Below are 16,933 nucleotides of genomic sequence, written 5' to 3'. Positions count from 1 at the left end.
AGAGCAGCGCTGATCTTCTCTGCTCTGTTTGTCTTTTTAGGTAATCTCCTCCTTTTTCTTTATTTCCTTTTGTCCCTTTCTTTTTATCACTTTCTCCCTGCAGAGGAAAAACACAGAAGTAAAGTGTTTATAAAAGAGATAATGTATTGACATGATACAAGAAAGAAGAGATGCAGTTACTAATTTGTAGGGAAAGAAACATCTATTACACTATCAGTCTCTTCCCTGTTTTCGGCTCGCTACATGGCTCACTCTCTTATGTTATGAGAAATAATCATATCAATTTTAGACCCGTGTTTCAACAAGCGCAAGGCAATACAAGTGATAACCCATCTCCAGTCTCTGTTTGAATTGGTTTATGGCATCCCTGCCTGGATAAAAGCTTCGTTTATCTGCACTCTAAATGAGAAGTGAAATGAGCTGAGAGGAGAGTCTGGGAAAGATGGAAATGGGGAGGAAAGGAAGGAGATAAAAGGAGCTAAATAGGAAAGGAGGAGTGAACGAGGGGAGGAGGGCTAGATTTAATCACGTACGAGGTTAATGAAGACGCTATAGGCATTAATTCTCTGTGCGCATGGGTGTGTGTGTTTGTTTTTGGGTAATCTGTACAGAATTGAGCAGCGGGGTGCTTATGGCGAGATTAAGGGATTGGGAGAGAGTGATGATGATGATGAGAGAGAGGAAGAGGTGGAGGATGGATTCATTGGCTAAAGCACAATACCCCTAGAAGGAGAAAGCAAGAGAGGGGTTGTGTGTGTGTGTGTGTGTGTGTGTGTGTGTGTGTGTGTGTCGGAAAAGGTGCCTCTAGAGATTTTCTTCCACACGATAAGAATAATTCTGACCCTACACCCCCACTCCTTGGTCGTCACGGCAATCCATCAGCGACCCTGTTCCCGCTCCAATCTCCCTGCCGTGACCCTGTCACAGCGGCTGCTGGATGCTGCTTGGCCTGGTGTCGCCGTGGTGATAAGGATTGCCGGTCTGATGCTCAATTGAGCGGACGGATTAATCTGGTTGCAGGGCTATAATAAGAAATAAAAAAAAAGACGGGAGGCAAGCTTGATTGAGGTTTTAGTGGCAAAGAAATGAAAAGGAGGAGGTCTGAAAAGAACCGTAAATAAATGGGCAGACGGAGGCAAAGTCGGAGGAAAAAGTGATGAGGAGTGGGGGGGCAGCAGCTACTGGAGGCCTCAATACTGCAGCATTCAACTTGTCCCATCCTCACCCTCCCACATAATACCACACGCAGATATACAAACACACACGTGCAGCAGCTCGGCAGGAAGTAATCAACTGTTTGATGTCTATATTATTTTCAGGGTCACAGCAGGCACTTTACAAGAGGCTCAGACTTGGCATCAATCACATTTGTTCCCATTGTCTTGTCTGTCTTCTGTCTTTCAGCTCATGTTGTTTATCCATCCTGTCTCTAGAGTCTAATGCATTTCTGAATATGATGCCTCATAATGGCCCAAGTGCAGAATTCTAAGACTAAAATGCCACAGAGTCATCACAGATTATAAAGATTTACTTTTAATGGTGGAGTACAGTATAAATTCTAAAGTTAGAAATAATGGACTTTCTAATAGCTACAATCCACCCTGATAAGAAGTTACATGTTACACCCAGCACACAGATATGGATGGAATTTTCTCTGATGGTATGCATAATCTCATATCACAATATCGAAATATAAATGACTTAATTTTCTATTTTTGCATCATAGAATTGAAACTGCCCATCCAACATGGGATTACATTACACACGATAATACTGCATATAAACGAAGACTTCCAGCAGTTGACATGCTGCGCACTGTTATGTATGTTGAAAAAACCTCTTAGTTTAGCGTGTTAGCATACTGACATTTGCCAATTAACACTTAAGAGGTCAAAAGAAAGTTGAAAAAGAAAGTTATTGTCAACAGATTGACACAAATGAGAAGTGTATAGTTGAAAGGAGATACCAAACTAAAAAAATACTTTGTGTCTTTCTCAGTGCTGCGTCTCGTGTGCCGGGCTTCAAGCTGAGTGATATTGCCACCAGTTTGCTCATCATCACACACAGCAAGAAAGGCCATGCTAAAGGTAAGAAACAGACATGTACAGGTAAACACACATACTGTACAAACTCATTTCATTCACACACATACTCACTTCTTGTACTCCTCCACAGATGCTCTTGAGAAACTGAAGTCTATGCTGCAGGCGGACCAAGTGCCCACGCAGCTGGCCATCACCAGACTGGTTCAGGCACTGGGTAGCCATGGCGATGTGGCAGGGATCCAAGAAGTGGAGTCACTGATGAAGGCCCTCGGCACGACCCTCAACCTGTCCAGCATGGTGTTTGTTAACAACACAGCCCTGGCACACATCAAGAAGTAAGACTGCTAAGGTTATATGTGGTGATTTATTAATGCACTTGTGGAGACTATTTTTGAGTTGAGGAGGCACTTAAAGCGTGTGTAGGATTTGAAGATTTCTGACTTTGGCGACTCTGGTATTGACTCAAAACTTCACAAAAAGGGGCACAAAGGGGCTTTAACTCAGGATTTTGGTCAATGCATGTTGCATGAGCAAAACATTCTAATTTCAATTTATGACGCAATTTACCATACAGTGGGAAGTCTTTTATACTATTTTCTAAACTCTGTTGTTATTACTGTGCAGCACACAGAGATAAACAGTTAAATGCAATACCAGCAGCGAGTGTGACAAGACCTGGGTTGACAGACTCGCAAAGTAAAAGCTTACAGGGCGAGTGGGGCGTCAAGTACAAATAGGAAACACAGGCTTAATAGGATTATTCATGGATTCCTTTTAATGTCATGAAAACACCCATCCTCCACTGCTGCTTTGTTGCTTCTCAAACGGAGAACAAAATATGAACCACATTGTGCATCAAAGTTTCATTGCGCCACTTGCTGCATTAGTGCCATCCCCCAGCTCGAGCAGCAGCGTCCCCATGCCAACTCGGAGGGACAGCAGGAAGTGAAGAATAGCAAGACAATCTCATGCCCGATTGGCCATCGCAGTGCGGGCCTGTCAGCTTGAACCCTGACCTCTGGGAGCTGCACTCTGAGCGGCTCTGACACGTGCGTCCCTACTGTATTTGAGTCAAGCTGACTGGTTAAGAGCCGGGGCGGAAAAGCAAGTAGGCCCAGAAAGCAGAGCGCCACATTTAGAGGGGCCCCCCGCTGAATTATTCAGACGGTCCCAGTCGCAACAATCAGCGTAGATATGTTCCCCCAACTCTGGACGCGCTCACATATACATACACAAAGATGCACACACACCCTGTATGTTAAATATTCATTACGACTGGTGAAGGTGGGGAAGGAGCAGGGAGCGTAAAGTGTTGCCAGATTGAGTTGTTTTAGATTTGTAGCGCTTTAGTGTGCAGGCTTTGTTTGGTTGCGGCGACCTCAGCAGAAAAACATTTCACAGTATGAGCGAGCATCAGTGAAGAATAAGTTGCTCTGCACTCAGTGGGAGGTTGCACATAAAATTAAACCAATACCATTTTAATATTTATTTATTTATTTATTTATTACAAAAATGTTCAGTCTAAAAGCAGCATGTGAGAGCAGTTTTTATTGGTTTTTATTGTTCTTTAATCTGGTCAGTTTCTCACAATATGTTTTATGCATATGTTCCTCCCCCAAGGGGTCAAATCACACTTTGAAAGTTGAATCATAGTTTGGCTGATTACTGATGTATTGTTTTTTCTCCCAGCCCATTATCCCTAGGAATTAGGCCATATTGAACATTTTTGTGTCTCACAATTTACATCCAACAAGCATTCAACGCTAATGCAGAAAGAAGTATGCCCTTTATGTAACAAGGATGAAATTAGGGATGCGTAGGCTGGGTGGTGGAAGGGTGTGTAACATATCTGACTTTCAAGGGAGAAACCTGCTCACCTTCTTAATAACCGTAACACAATCTTTCCCTAACCTAAACCACAACATAGTTTCCATGCATTGGCATTGGACGTAAAAAATGTTGCCATTGAATGTAATTCGGGGTTTTGCAGAATCATCCAGTATCGACCTTGTCTCAGGATAGGGGTTGTTTCTCCTATTTTATGTTTATCTGTTTTTGAAGATAAAACATGTACAGGTTATTGGGTGTAGTTTTCTGAACTAACCTTTTCTTTCTCTCCCACTCATCAATTCTGACCACCCACCCTCTTCAGTGACGATGTGGAGTCAGCAGTGGAGGTGATGGAGGCAGTCTTCACTAGTCCAGACAGCACAAGCCCCAGTATGTCCTTCGTCTTCAGAAAGATCTTGGAAGATGGCAATGAAAAAGCCTTAGACAAGTGTAAGACACACATACACAACACATACATGTATATAGAAAGAAATAGAAAATATGACAACACAACCAAAATGACCATGATTAGTATAAGAATCCAATGCAGTCCAAAAAAAAAAATGCATGTTGTGTTGCAGTGAGTGCTATGGCAGAGCGGCTAGCCAACCACTTTGCCTGCTACAGACCAGCTTCAGACCTCTTCCTCCAGCTGCTGGATAAGGACAAAGTTGAGGACGCCAAGTTTATGCTGGCTGTGAGTATTAGTGTGTTTGTGGGTGTGTGTGTGTGAGGTTTTCAGATGTATTTGGTTGTGGTCCACAGAGTCTGAGATGAGATACACTTTATTAATATTGGAGGGTAATTGACTAGCAGTCATGCAAATGCATAAAGATACATTACTTGCTGCTTTTGCTCACTTCATTTCATCACTATTTAAACAAGAAGTGAAGAAATCCATGGTTTTCAGGTCATCACACATGCATTTATTACTTTCCGTTTTGTCCTTGTGTAAAGAGGAGAGGAGATAAGGGTGCTATGAAAGATATCTTACTAGAGGGAAAACCTTGGGTTGTCTTTGAATGAATGTGAATTTGTGATTGTTGCCCAAACATGAACCCTCTCTCCACCAAATACAACAATCTGCTATAGTGAAAAATGTAGTTGAGTGTAATTCTCAGTTGGCCAAGTGCAGGTTACTCGTGTACTTCTGGTTCGTGATTGTTTAGTTTGGAAGGGAAGCAAAAACTGCACTTTAAACTTTTTGTGACCACTTTAATGGAGAAATGCACACTGGGACAAAATGCTCCAGATGATTTTAAATGTATTTAGAGTGTCTTGCACTTGGCATTTTAAATTATTATATCAAAGTAATTAAATGCAAAAAAAAAATCAACAAGGGAACTGGTGATGAATTTAGTCTATCACCGCTCCCCGATGCATTCGTCCAGTTGTCAGACCCTAGTGATGGTGGAAATGTTCTTCCACCACAGTTGTTGACTTATTTATCCAACCTCACATTTATGTCAGGAAATGCTTGCCCTCATTCCACCACTGAGTCTGGTGGTCTGAAATTGCGCTCCTACTACTTCACTTATTTAACACAGTTCATACATTACAGCTCAATGACTTTGCATTGAGCTTGGGGACATGAATATGTAGAAGCTAGATGGGTGAGAGACAGGAGAAAGGATGAAGAGGACGAGGTAGCGAGAAATTCTCAGAGAAAGACACAAAAATTGAGACTCCGCTCTAACAGTGATTATTTCACTCTCACTTGCTGAGGGATTTAAATTCAGTCATTCAGCTGCATGTGTGACTAGAGCACACACTAATGAACACAGATGTATTACTCACCGCTCTCACTTACTACACTACACTTTTTAAACATAAACTAAAGGAATCTCTGTTTTTCAGGTCATATTATGTTCTTGTCACACAATCTTTGCTGCTCTTATTTTCACCATGACATACATTTGTTGTTTGTTTTGGACATATACCAAGCAGGTCAGTTGCAATAGTTCTTCTGGATCAGTCCCTGGACCAGACTAACAGTGAGAGGGAAACTGGAAGACACAGAGAGAAATACTAAACACTGTAGAGACACTCAGACATAGAGGTGACGTGTCTGCTCTGACATCTTGAGTGATTATCCCTCTCAATCTTTAAACAGGGATGTCTGACTAGCATGCATGTTAATGAAGAGATACATTTCTCCCTACACTCATCTTCATCACTATTTAAATGCAAACTATGGATTACATGATTCTAAAGCTATAATATGCTTCTTGCTTGATATGCATCTTGGCTTGATTCCCCCCCCCTTTCTCTCTATAAAGATGGAAGAAAGTCTCAAAATTAGAAGCTTAGCAGTCCAACATAACTTAAAAGTTTTCAATTCCTGGCTGTACCTCTTGTACTTGTGGGCAAGGCAAATATATTCATGTAGCACAGTTCATACACTGTTAAAGTGCTTTACAGACATTTAAACTTTAAAACGAATTGGAAACATACTTTAAAAGGAATTGAATTTTACGTGTGAACATGTATACAAATTTGGAGGCAATACTGATATAAAAAAATCTAAATAAAGACATAAAAACAAAATACAAGCATAAATATTAGAAGGCGGCAGAAAATAACAGGGTTCTAAGCCTGTTTTTAAAGACGGTCAGTTAGTCGGCTAATCATTGGGATTATTTGATTACTGTCAAATCTTACTTGAACTGAAGATGGTGTTTTAATCATGAATACTGAGTAGTGTTGTAAGTTGCTCTGGAAAAGAAGATATGTCCGTTGTTTCAAGCAGCACTTGAAATATGAGAAACCAACTGATACAGAGGTGTGTGGTGAACCCAGGAACAAATGCTCATGGTGTTAGAAAGTAAAACTACAAGGACATCTCACTGCAAAGACTATTCTAAAAATGTGTTCTCCCATTTGTCTTTGTAATCAAAGTGTTAAGTTTGTGAGACTCCACTGATGTGACCCGGGATAAACTGGTGTGCTCCTTTTTGTCCCTCATCATGGCCTGTTTTCGTCTTCCTGACTCCTCTGTCGAAGCCGCTCTTCCAGGGTCACTGGAGGGTAGCAGCCCGACTCCTCCATCACATCATAAGTGAAGCAGGACCAAAAACTCTGAAAAGCTTTTAAGTAGGCAAGCAGACAATAATGATGACAAGGCTATCAGGAGAGAAGGAGGTGAGGCCGGCGGGGAGCGAGAGGAGAGCGAGAGGGATGAAGTTAGTCATTAAGAAGTGAGGCAGGCGCTTTACGGACTCGTCTACAACTGCTTACGTGCATGTGTGTGCTGGGAGGGTGATTGAGGAAAAGGAGGAAGCATTCCCTGGGTATTCAGAGCTTTTAGGCAGCATATGTGAGGAGCAGGGGAGACGGGAGGCCCGGTCGGTTGTGGCGTCGCCTTTGGGAGTGGTCGGTGTAGCAAGGGGAAGAAAAAAACAAGAGGAGAGAGTGAGTGAGAGCACGGAGCAAAGTTGAGTGAAGTGGCAGTGTTGGTCTAATTGCCTGATTGTACTAAAGCCATTCTGCCGCTTGGTGACTCCGAAAGAAGGCAGCTTGCTCCGTGTGTGTGTGTGGTCCTGTTAAAAACCTTATAGGCCACTCGCTTTTAATTCTGTACAAGGTGGAGAAGGAGTGAAACACGTTAGTTTACGACTGGCTAGTAATCGGACCTCATTGCTGCTCAGCCAAGAGAACATACTCACTCACTCACTCACTCAGAGCACAGCAACGTTAATGCATCTCCTGCACACACACACACACACACACACACACACACACACACAGTATATTGTACGTATGCTTGCATGTTTTCATCATAAGCAGTCATGTGCAGGTTAAATGTGCAGCAACAGAAGTCAGTTATCAGATTTCGTAAAGTACTTATGTTTCTAAATTCTTGTGTCATATTTGAATGTATATTGTGTTATTAAGGTGTAGTGCGCTGAAATTGCTCACTTGGTTGTTGTTTTTTTCATCAGCATCACTCCCAATACGGAGTCAGAATCTGCTGTAATTTGACCTAAAAAGCAGCCATTACAGTTGCAGTCCTGTCAGGAATGGCTCACTGCTGCTGGGAATTATCGCAAACTCCAGATTACTTTCCACTATTTAGTGTTTCTTCTTACACATCAGTATATATGTTGGTCAATGAGTAACAAGAAATTAAGGAGAAATGCCAAAAATAATGGTATAGAAACAGTGCCACCTTAACATAATTTGTCCACCAGAGAGCACTGACAATTTTTTAGCTGTAAATGTCCCGCACAGTACACATTCTTGTGGCAGTTCTTTAAAACACAGCTTTTCAGGTATCCTTATTAAAAATGTATGTTTTAAAATGCAGTATTGGTCAGGATATAGTTAGTTCAGAAGTATATTTCCACCAGCTTTGCTTATTTGTTTGTTGTAATCTACATATGAATGCTGGGAGGTGAGACAGAGCGGTCATAGAGAGTTTTTCCACCACTTTTCAGGTGGAATACTGATCATAGGAAAAAGTAGAATTAGACAAAATTTTTAAGCTAATTTCTTCTTTCTCATCTTTTACTTCCTGTCTCCCAGTAATTGTCTTGCTGTATAGGCAACAGTCATGTGATGAACAGCTTGGGCTTAGGCTATACTTATATTTCCACAGAGTACTAGATATGGCCTTCAATGTAACTATATAATAGTAATTATGCTTTCTGATGTGAACAGCGTTGTACGTTCAAATTCATAAAGAAAGGAGTATTTATGTATTATATACCGTACGTACGTCAAGAGCACAGGTTGGAGAGTCTTCTCAACTTAAAAAAAGGAGAAAATAATGCACTGCCTCCCCTCCCCTCATGATATTTCTAACACGTTTGTCTTTTGTCTTTTTCTTGTCCCTCTTGTCTTGCTGTAGCGCTGTAACGCATTGGCTGAACAGAAGGAGGTGCTGTTGTCCTACTTGTCTCGAAAGGCTCAGAGTCCTGGACAGGTAAAATCACACTTTTGTTATTAGTAAAAAATTTAAGTTTCTTCAGCCCACTTTCTTCTGATTGGCCAACATCTGGAAGCCTACCGAGGGGCTCAATGGCATATGACAACTACAGTAACTTAGCTTGGAAAATAGCGATATGGAGCACTGAATTGTATGAATTTACAGTTTATCAGACTACAAATAAAACAAGAATTAGGTTCGAAAAACAATAACTTTAGACACCGCTGGAGCGGAGTGTTTCAGGTGGAGTGTTTCCAAAAGTGAATCCTAGGAGAGATATATATATATATATATATATATATATATATATATATATATATATATATATATATATATATATATATATATATATATATATATATATATATATATATATATATATATATATATATATATATATATATATATATATATATATATATATATATATATATATATATATATATATATATATATATATATATATATATATATATATATATATATATATATATATATATATATATATATATATATATATATGTATATATATATATATATATATATATATATATATATATATATATATATATATATATGTATATATATATATATATATATATATATATATATATATATATATATATATATATATATATATATATATATATATATATATATATATATATATATATATATATATATATATATATATATATATATATATATATATATATATATATATATATATATATATATATATATATATATATATATATATATATATATATATATATATATATATATATATATATATATATATATATATATATATATATATATATATATATATATATATATATATATATATATATATATATATATATATATATATATATATATATATATATATATATATATATATATATATATATATATATATATATATATATATATATATATATATATATATATATATATATATATATATATATATATATATATATATATATATATATATATATATATATATATATATATATATATATATATATATATATATATATATATATATATATATATATATATATATATATATATATATATATATATATATATATATATATATATATATATATATATATATATATATATATATATATATATATATATATATATATATATATATATATATATATATATATATATATATATATATATATATATATATATATATATATATATATATATATATATATATATATATATATATATATATATATATATATATATATATATATATATATATATATATATATATATATATATATATATATATATATATATATATATATATATATATATATATATATATATATATATATATATATATATATATATATATATATATATATATATATATATATATATATATATATATATATATATATATATATATATATATATATATATATATATATATATATATATATATATATATATATATATATATATATATATATATATATATATATATATATATATATATATATATATATATATATATATATATATATATATATATATATATATATATATATATATATATATATATATATATATATATATATATATATATATATATATATATATATATATATATATATATATATATATATATATATATATATATATATATATATATATATATATATATATATATATATATATATATATATATATATATATATATATATATATATATATATATATATATATATATATATATATATATATATATATATATATATATATATATATATATATATATATATATATATATATATATATATATATATATATATATATATATATATATATATATATATATATATATATATATATATATATATATATATATATATATATATATATATATATATATATATATATATATATATATATATATATATATATATATATATATATATATATATATATATATATATATATATATATATATATATATATATATATATATATATATATATATATATATATATATATATATATATGTATATATATATATATATATATATATATATATATATATATATATATATATATATATATATATATATATATATATATATGTATATATATATATATATATATATATATGTATATATATATATATATATATATATATATATATATATATATATATATATATATATATATATATATATATATATATATATATATATATATATATATATATATATATATATATATATATATATATATATATATATATATATATATATATATATATATATATATATATATATATATATATATATATATATATATATATATATATATATATATATATATATATATATATATATATATATATATATATATATATATATATATATATATATATATATATATATATATATATATGTATATGAGAGAGAGAGATCACATTTTAATTACTTTTCTATACTGTAGGCCACTTCAGAAAACAAAACTTTCTGTTTGTCATATTTGCACGTTCAAAATGTATTCAAAAACAACACAAACACACACTCACACAGATGTAAATTAATGTTTGTGTACACAGGTGGGCAAGATCAAGGCCCTACTGAGCCTGATTCCAGACTTTGCTGAGAAGGAGGTGCTTTACCCGTATCTGATGAAATGTCATGGTAAGACACACATTTTCACAAGACCTGCATGAGTCTTGTGGAACAGCTAGCAGTGCAGCATGCAGTTCGCTGGCCTGTGGCTAAGTCAACATTAGCGGACGCATTAACAATTCATCAGGTCAAGGAGTGTGAATGAGTGTGCGTAGGCAGACATTCAGGGGTTAGAAGAACACATGTCCTCTAATGAGTTATTTTTTCCTGGCTAGCCTAGCGTGCTAATCGCAACACGGTCCACCACTCAACTTTTTTTTTTCTTCCCACATTTATTTCTCCTCTCTCTTTCAACTTCTTGCCCCCTCCACCTTTTTACTGCTGTCTATTTTTTTCTTGTCCTCATTTTTTTTTTGTCCTCCCCTCCTTTCTCTTACCTACATCCTCTCCTCTCCTTATGTCCTCCCCTTCACTTCACCTTCTCACTCTCCCGTCTCCCCTCTTTCATACCTTGTCAAACCAGAGATGAGCAGACATGACTATTTAATTAGCATTAGCTAGCTGATCGGTCAAGGCAGCCATAGGGGACACAGTTAGCGATTCTCTGTTCGCCTCTGTTCTCTGCCCCGTCTATGCACTTTTTTCTTTTTTCTCTTTTCTTTTTAACTTGCTCTTTTCTTCTTTTTTTTTGACAGTGGTGAACTTACTTCCCTTACTTTTGTCTCTTTGATACACCCAACTACACACATTCATGCTATTTCAGATTTACAGATGATTACTCTCACACCAGTAATATAATTTGAACCATCATTTCAGGTACATCTACCTGAAGAGGGCGATAGTATAAAGAAAGTTACGGATTTTAGCTCTATAATTTTGTAATAATCTGATATTTAAATGTGTGTAAAAGTATTTTGCTGCCCTGGGGCTTTATCTTCTTATTGCTTTATCTTTAAGTTTAAGTTCTTTCAAAGCAGTGAAACCTTAAGTAGGGGAAAATTATAGTGCCTGTGAACTTTTGCCTAGTTTTTTTTTCTTTCTCTCCTCTGTTCCATCGTTACTCCACAATTGGAGGGAAAGAAAGTAGTCTTCACAAGTTCGGCTTTTCCACCTGCTGCTTGTTTAACACATGCAACCAGCAGCATTTTAGAAGTAATGTGTTATCCCGAAAGCATGGGTACATACAAAGATTGGACAGTATGCATGTGCATTTAAGATATCAGTTCTTGGTGCCAGTCAATTGATGAACGATCAAGGTGGAACATAAAAGGATTATCCCACCACCAATAAATACGACACATGCTTTTTTTGTCTCTTACACACACATACTGTCAATTATTTCTAAATGTCTACATTCAATGTTGAGTTTTTTGTCTCATGTGCTGACTTTTTCACTCTCTCCCCAAATCGTCTGGCAGTTCTGGATAAGGACTTATCGTCAGCCAAGGCTCTGCTTGAGCAGATGCAGAAGGAGGGGACAGTCATAGACGAGCTGTCACTTAAACGGCTGGCTGTGCTTTACCGTGATGCCGGAGAGACGGTGCCCTTCCCTGAGCCCCCTGTGAGTCTCACACACACACACACACACACACACACACACACACACACGCACACAAAGGAGATGCTCTACATAATCATCTAACGGTGTTGAACAGATTGTATTTGAATTAACTGTTTTTGAGAAATGTAACATATTCAAACCACTTCTAAATCAAACTCCCACCCATACAGACAGACCACCCATGTAGTCAGTAACAATAAGTGATTGTCCTCACAAGGAAATTGTGAGTGATGTTGCCAACTTGACTCCCCAGACAAGCCCATCACTCAATAACCACTTTGTTATTGAGTGTGATGCGCCCTTGAGCAATGCATTTCAAAACTCAGATGTTGCGTCGCTGCTTGGTGGCCAGCAGTAGAAATACTAAGCAACTTGGATGTGTTATTGTGTGTGTGTGTGTGTGTGTGTGTGTGTGTGTGTAACTGTGAGAGCGGATCTGGGAGCTGCTGAGGGAAAATTATGGCTGAGTGCTTAGCCAGCTTACACTTGGTAAATAAAATTTATTTTTTCCCTACAAACCATTATTTTGGACTCCTACAGGCTTTTGAAGTGCTGAAAAATTAGACTCTCAAGATGTCTCACCATGCTTACGGCACTACAGAATAGTGGGGCAGGGCGATGGGGTTGAAATTAGGGATGCAACTAATACTACGGCTACTTTTTTTTTATTACAGTGCAATTCAGTCCGTGGAAACATGTCATGTCACATTATTATGATTTTGATTTCACTAAAAGTCTATAAATGATACTATTCAATTATCTCCCAACCCTACGTTATACTAGCACACAGTGGATTACACACACACACACACACACACACACACAAAATGGCACGCATAAGGACACCAGCAGGACAATTGCCAGTACTAGTTAGGACTGGAGCTGCAATGTGTCTGTATTTGTACACAGATCTGTTCATAATATGTTGTTCATGTCTGCATGGTTGTATCAATATGGATAGGTGTGTCCCCGTGTGTGTCCCCGTGTGTGTCCCCGTGTGTGTCCCCGTGTGTGTCCCCGTGTGTGTCCCCGTGTGTGTCCCCGTGTGTGTCCCCGTGTGCGTCCCCGTGTGCGTCCGTGTGTGTCCGTGTGCTGTGGTCTGTGTGTGCCATAGTAATGTGACCGAGCAGTCTGCCTGTTCAGGGCAGTTTATACACAGGCCTGCAGCTAGCTGTGTGTGTGTGTGTGTGTGTGTGTGTGTGTGTGTGTGTCAGAAACTACATAGACACAGAGTACAAATATTGTGTAAGCGAGATGGTGTCACTGCAATAGCCGCTCTCTTTTTCTAGCTCCTAGTGTTTTTGAGCATTTCAGCACATTGCACATTTTGTAAGTTGATGTAGCTCTGTTTTTGGCAGAGGACTCACACACTCTTATAACCAGACACACACACACAGCCCTCTCAGCCCCAGCACTTTAATGTCCTGTCCCCTCGAGGCAGGGGTAGAACGAAGCCCACCTCTTACCTTCCCATCACTCACCTGCAGTGCAAAGATAGAAGGAGAAAGAGGGATGAAGGCAGAGAAGTTGCTGCATTATTCACTGAATGTCAGGATAGTTAAGTGATGGCTGGGTTTTATAAGCAAAGGAGAGCCAGAGGAGTTGCAAGGAGAGGGTAAGGTGAGTAGTCAAAGTATTCAGAAGTTTCTACCAACACATCTCGGGTAGAAACCCACCTCTCCTCGTTGTTCTCCCTCCTCTTCATCTGTATAGATGTTGCTGCTTCATTGATGAAAACATTTTTTTTCACAGTAGTGTGTCTCCCCTGAAACATACGAACAGATTTGCTCATAAGTGACATGTATGAGTAATTTAAGAGAAGTCGTCACATTCACTCAATTTTTTGCATTTAGAATTTGTTGTACGAGTCGTGAACAGATAGTTTGCCTTTCTTCACAAGGGTGAAAAGCACATCTTTGATTCTTCCAGGCAAAATACTCATGCTAGTAAAATCTAAAAAAAACCCATTGTCATTTTATGTCAAATAGCTGCCTCAGCGTCCTCATGCTGGTCGGCCAGGTGACTATCCTCTGTCACACCTGACAGTGAACATCACTTGTAGCGTAATGGGTGATGTTTTCTCATTAATCACTGTGACTGTCCCGTCCCCTTAACCGCCTCCCAATTTTTAATCAAAAGTGAATTAGAAAGATTTTTTTTTTTGTTTTGTTTTTTTTTAAGCATCAAACTTCACATCAATAAAGAGAGAATGGCTTTCTTTATTTCTGTCACACTTCGGCTCTGTGATGACAGCTTTGACAACCATAATATCTCTTTCTTTTAGGTCCCCTAATACGACTACTGACACTGCTAAATGTATTATTTGATCATTCGCTGATTTCCTACAACAGGGCCTGAAGCTCCACAGTGTGAAGTTCTCCGTTTTACACTTGAGTAACATTTTTGTGATTCAAACTTGCCCACAAATGGAGCGGAACAGGTAGCTTTATATAGCAATTTGAGGGCATTGATTACGCTAATTATCACATCTCACAAATGCACACTTCCTCATGAACAGGGGACATTCATCAAGTTGAAATGAGCAATTTACGACAAGTTTGTGCAGTAGTGAAGAGAGTTTGCTGAATTTGACTTGGAAAACTCGTACAAGCAAACCTCAAAGAAAAGAGTAAGAGAAGAGATTTATTATAAGAATATGAAAATAGTTCTTGCACGAGAACCAATGTCCCCATTACTCTGTATAATCCACAGAAGGGACTATTTCTTCAGTAGAAAGTAGTTCCAATATTCACAGTGAGATGGGCAGATTATCCAGAGTATCAGGGACACTGTTTCTGGAAAGAAATGTTGCAGTTGAATTTTACAAATCTAATTTCTAATTGCTTTGAGCACCACAAATGAAATTCCCTTCAGCTCCACAGAGAGGCCAAAATCTCTGACAGGTATCTCAAAACCTGGACAAATTAAACTAAATCTAGTGAGAAAATATGTTTTTGTGATTAGGGTGAACTGACCCTTTGAAAGTGTTTGAAACTACTGCCAGGATCTCTCTCTCTCTCCCTATAGTGAACACAGCTATTTATCAGCATTAATTACTACATTAATAAGCAAACGTACAATGTAAAAGGCCGGCGTAATCTGCAGAAAAGCTCTCACCTTCTCCCCTACAAAAAACACCCACCACAACAATCTGCCTGGATCAAAACACTGATTAATTAGCCAGGAACAGAGGCAGAGAGCCGAAGTGTGTGTTTTGTTGAGTGTGCTACAAATCCCTTATTTGTGTATTAATGGGGATTTAAAGATGAAACGAGACAACCTGGTTGGAGAGTGGAGGCTATTTAGACAGACCCAGGAGGGCTCCACTACTGCTTACTTTTGGAAAGAGAGCAAGATATAAACACACACACCTTACAGCCTCACTATATGGCAGTTTGTTTTGTATGTGTTTGATGCTAAATCGTCTTTCTTTCTCTTTCCAGGAGTCCTTTAAGTTTTATGCAGACAAGCTGAAAGAGAGGGCTGCCAAAGCCTAGACGACAGCTGAGGAATAAAGATTCATCCTCTTCTTGTCTTACCTCCATCCAAATCCCACTGTTTTCTTCTTTTGTCTCTTTCTTTTTTATATAAGTTGTTTGAGCTGAAATGCTGGGTATTGTGTTATAGCTGTTGGATGTTACACTCTGTCCACTGCGCTATTAATAATGTTGATGATTAAGATGATGTTGAGAATGTACAGAAGTATTTATGCTAATAAATGATGTTAGGAATCCACATTCAATGCCTGGGTCTTTGTGTGGTTTAAAAGGGAAGTATGTAGTGGTACAATTAACCTTTTTTCAGAGCAGCGGGAAAAGCACAAGTGGAGCTAATTACATTAACAATGGCTCAGTTCCATTGAGGTGTCCCAGTAAGTCTGTATAGACAATACCAGGGCCCTGAAACAACTAAATACAGTAAGGTTGTCTATGACACTTGTGCCTTT

General features: G+C 36.2%; 1 protein-coding gene across 1 annotated transcript in view; it reads left to right on the top strand.

Annotated features, from left to right (window-relative positions):
• The window catches only part of lrpprc (leucine-rich pentatricopeptide repeat containing), a 60,928-nt gene extending 44,204 nt beyond the window's left edge, over nt 1-16,724 (top strand). The window contains exons 31-38 of the mRNA XM_044213371.1: nt 1,999-2,087; nt 2,176-2,380; nt 4,198-4,325; nt 4,457-4,572; nt 8,725-8,799; nt 11,411-11,495; nt 12,845-12,987; nt 16,431-16,724. Coding sequence (XP_044069306.1) covers nt 1,999-2,087; nt 2,176-2,380; nt 4,198-4,325; nt 4,457-4,572; nt 8,725-8,799; nt 11,411-11,495; nt 12,845-12,987; nt 16,431-16,484 — 895 coding nt within the window. The 3' untranslated portion in view covers nt 16,485-16,724. The remainder of the gene's footprint in view (nt 1-1,998; nt 2,088-2,175; nt 2,381-4,197; nt 4,326-4,456; nt 4,573-8,724; nt 8,800-11,410; nt 11,496-12,844; nt 12,988-16,430) is intronic.
• The last annotated feature ends 209 nt before the right edge of the window (nt 16,725-16,933 follow it).

The sequence above is a fragment of the Siniperca chuatsi genome, linkage group LG11 (genome assembly GCF_020085105.1).
Source record: "Siniperca chuatsi isolate FFG_IHB_CAS linkage group LG11, ASM2008510v1, whole genome shotgun sequence".
Classification (NCBI taxonomy): domain Eukaryota; kingdom Metazoa; phylum Chordata; class Actinopteri; order Centrarchiformes; family Sinipercidae; genus Siniperca; species Siniperca chuatsi.
This window is presented reverse-complemented; position numbering and strand designations above follow the sequence as displayed.